Source organism: Diospyros lotus, chromosome 13 (assembly GCF_014633365.1).
Source record: "Diospyros lotus cultivar Yz01 chromosome 13, ASM1463336v1, whole genome shotgun sequence".
Taxonomy (NCBI): domain Eukaryota; kingdom Viridiplantae; phylum Streptophyta; class Magnoliopsida; order Ericales; family Ebenaceae; genus Diospyros; species Diospyros lotus.
The window spans coordinates 25879160-25882271 of NC_068350.1; the positions used below are offsets into that span (position 1 = coordinate 25879160).

Genomic DNA, 3112 nt, shown 5'->3' on the forward strand with positions numbered 1-3112 from the left:
CAGGGTCGTAAGGGTGCACTTGGGTCACGGCAGGGTCCCTTGCGGCCACTAGGGCCGCGGGGGTGTCACCCACGGTTGCCTAAGCCGTAGGGGTCTCCCACGAGGCTATTGGGCTGTGATGTCACCCGCAACTGGCCTAGGCCGTGAGGATCTCTTGTGGGGGTGTCACTTGCGGCCACCTTGGATGGGTCGTGGTTTGTCCAAGGAGACCATGCACCCTTGCGTCTTTCGTCACTATAGGTTAGCCTGATTAATCTGGGTCAACCTGTTTATTAGTTTTTATTTCTTAGCGTTGTTTCTCATGACACACCAAATGGCATTAGGTGTAACTAGATAGGACACTGGTTGCTAACTGCATAACTTAGTTAGCCATTGGTGCACCGAATAATTAATATGGGCAAGAGCTGTTCCGCCCCCCATGTTATTAATGGGTGACAGTTATTCTACCACAATGCTAGAAATGGGCCAAAGTTGTTTCGCCAAGATGCTATTTATTAATGTATATAGAAGAATCATATTTAGTTCTTCGTGCTTACTCCCATCAATATTCATGTTCCTATCATCATGTTTATTACTATGCTTATATTATGCTCCTTTATTTCTTGCTTTTATATAATTGGCGTGGCATGCTTAATAGAAGTCTTTACTACATTAATTCTTATTTCTCCAGTCATAATACTTTTCCACACTTACTGAGTCCGTTGAAGTTTGACTCACCCCTTTAATTATAGTGCCACTGCGCAAAGATCATGTTGTGGGATCCTCTTGAATATTACCCTAGTCATGCTTCGAGATACAAGACATTTCATGGATTGGGATAAAGGAGTTCACCAAACTAAGGTTTCAAATGAATGTTAATTTATTATGTTCTTTATAATCTACAAAATTAATATTGAATATTGAGATGTTTTTTATTTAGACATGACACTATTGAACATTAAGTTGACATAAATGAGTTATAATTGTGAGGTTCACTACTCTCACAAAGGCCATGACCCGTCAGGGAGTAGTGGAGGTTAGCTCACCTAATTGAGTCACGACAAATTATTTGTTATGAATCTCAATGAAATTCGTAGAATCCCAAATAGCTCATGGATGAACCCATTGGGTTCAAAAACGCACTGAGGTGGCGGCTATAATTGGTCTAATAAATACTTTCAGGACATGAGTCAAGTGACTGTAATTGATATGTTAGAGTTAGTATCAATACGTCACGAGTTCGATAATTGATTTCTTTTGTCGAAATTGAAATCTAAAAGTCCACTTGTAATTTATCTCCTTTGTTGAAATCGAAAACACGAGCACAAGGATGGTAATCCCAAGTATAATTGGTCTAATAAATATTAAATGTTAAATGTTAACTATTTAATGTTAAAATTTACTGGTTTGGAAACCCATTCCACTTCCGAATGCTACCTTGTCAATTATGTATGTGTGTATATATATATGTATATCGATTGAACTTCTGGACTTAGATTGGAATGATAACCATGGAAAATATATTCCATCCTTGAAGTAAAAACTCTGCCCGTCTTATTACATAAATAAACACACTTGTATAAATAAAGATGACCCAGAAAATTAGAAAAATAAAAAGAACTACAAGTTAAAAATATTCTATTATTACAAGCCAACAAAGTTTCTTGAGGTAGTAACCCCACCATCCACAACTAGGTTATGACCACTTACATACTTGGATTCGTCGCTAGCAAGGTAAAGAGCAGCCTCTGCTATATCTCTAGCCTTTAACGTTGGACCCTTCAAATTGGCCAGCCCCCTCACAAACCCCTCCATCTTCTCCACTTCTTGCTCACCAGGAGAAACATAATCTTCATCATCATCTTCTTCCTCTTCTTCACTTTTCCATGCATTAACGAGCATGGACGTGGCCACCCCAAATGGCGAAATGCAGTTAACCCTAATCCCAAACCGGCCAAGCTCACAGGCCGAGTTCTTCGTTATCCCAACAATAGCGTGCTTCGAGGCGGTGTATGCGTGTGGACCGAGCCCTCCCATCACTCCGGCAACGCTGGCCGTGGAGATGATGCATCCGGCCCTTCTCGGAATCATCACGCGTGCCGCATGCTTCATTCCCAAGGCTACGCCTCTCACGTTCACGCGCATGACGCGATCGAATTCGTCGGCGTCAAAATCGACGATGCTCTTATGGTTTTTCTGGGTTCCCAGCACGCCCGCGTTGTTGAAGAGGATGTCAAGCTGCCCGTAACGCGAAACTGTTGAATTAATCAAGCTTTCGATGTCACGTTCGGAGCCAACGTCGCAATGTACGTATGAAACGGAAGGAGTCAAGGAGTTGGCGAGCAGGGTTCCAAGAGTGTCTTTGACATCGGCGATGATCACCTTGGAGCCGTGCTTCTCAAAGAGTCTCACTGTTGCTTCTCCGATTCCTCTTGCGCCACCGGTGACAATTGCTACTTTTCCTTCCAACCTGTACAGATGGCAAGAAATTAAGAAGACCTAGTGACATGTTAATTTGGAGTTTCCTTGTTTGTATGTTCATAAGCAAAAGACATTCCTCTAAAGATCATCATCTAGAGAGAGAGAGAGAGAGAGAGAGAGAGATTATTACATACCTCTTCACGGGGAAAGAATTATTTTCCCTTCCTAGCACTTGAATTCCATGAAGGGTGTTCTCAGAAATAACTTGAGCAGGCATAGTCAAGTTAGTTACCCAGAAAGAAAAATATGCAAGCAAATGAGAGAGAGAGAGAGAGGAGTTAACAAAGGAATCCATCTGAAAAGAGAAGATTATTGTAGGCAGCGGATTCTGTGGTGAGCTGTTCTCTATTTTAAAGCAACTTCCAGGAAAATAGTTGCAGTTCCACTTCGACATCTAGCCTATTAATAACCTATAGCTAGCAGTTGATAAAAATAATAATAATAATAATCTATAGCTAGAATCCATTAACATTCTGAATCCATCCACTTTCTTTTTTGTTTGCTTTTATTTTATCATTTCCTCATTTTGACCGTCGTATCGGACCGGACCGTCAATATCAACGCGCCCGCGCGCCAATTGGTTTCTGCATATGTCACTAAGGGTTCGATAGATTTCCATTTAGTCCAAAATTTTCAGCCTATTCGTTGACCA

The 3112-nt window shown here is 41.3% G+C and overlaps 1 protein-coding gene across 1 annotated transcript; it reads right to left on the minus strand.

Annotated features, from left to right (window-relative positions):
* Window positions 1–1476: 1476 nt before the first annotated feature.
* Window positions 1477–2814, minus strand: LOC127789075 (short-chain dehydrogenase reductase 2a-like). The gene is made up of 2 exons (XM_052317839.1): window positions 2595–2814; window positions 1477–2449 (listed from the first exon to the last, which is right to left on the minus strand). The coding sequence occupies exons 1-2, from the start codon at window positions 2753–2755 to the stop codon at window positions 1624–1626; spliced, it is 987 nt and encodes a 328-aa protein (XP_052173799.1). The 5' UTR covers window positions 2756–2814; the 3' UTR covers window positions 1477–1623.
* Between the last annotated feature and the right edge of the window lie 298 nt (window positions 2815–3112).

Bases quoted from the DNA above. Each gene is read 5' to 3' on its own strand.
- LOC127789075 (XM_052317839.1), bottom strand. From the start codon at position 2,755: ATGGATTCCTTTGTTAACTCCTCTCTCTCTCTCTCTCATTTGCTTGCA. The intron at 2,450-2,594 runs GTATGTAATAAT...CCATCTGTACAG, and splicing joins AATTCTTTCCCCGTGAAGAG to GTTGGAAGGAAAAGTAGCAA.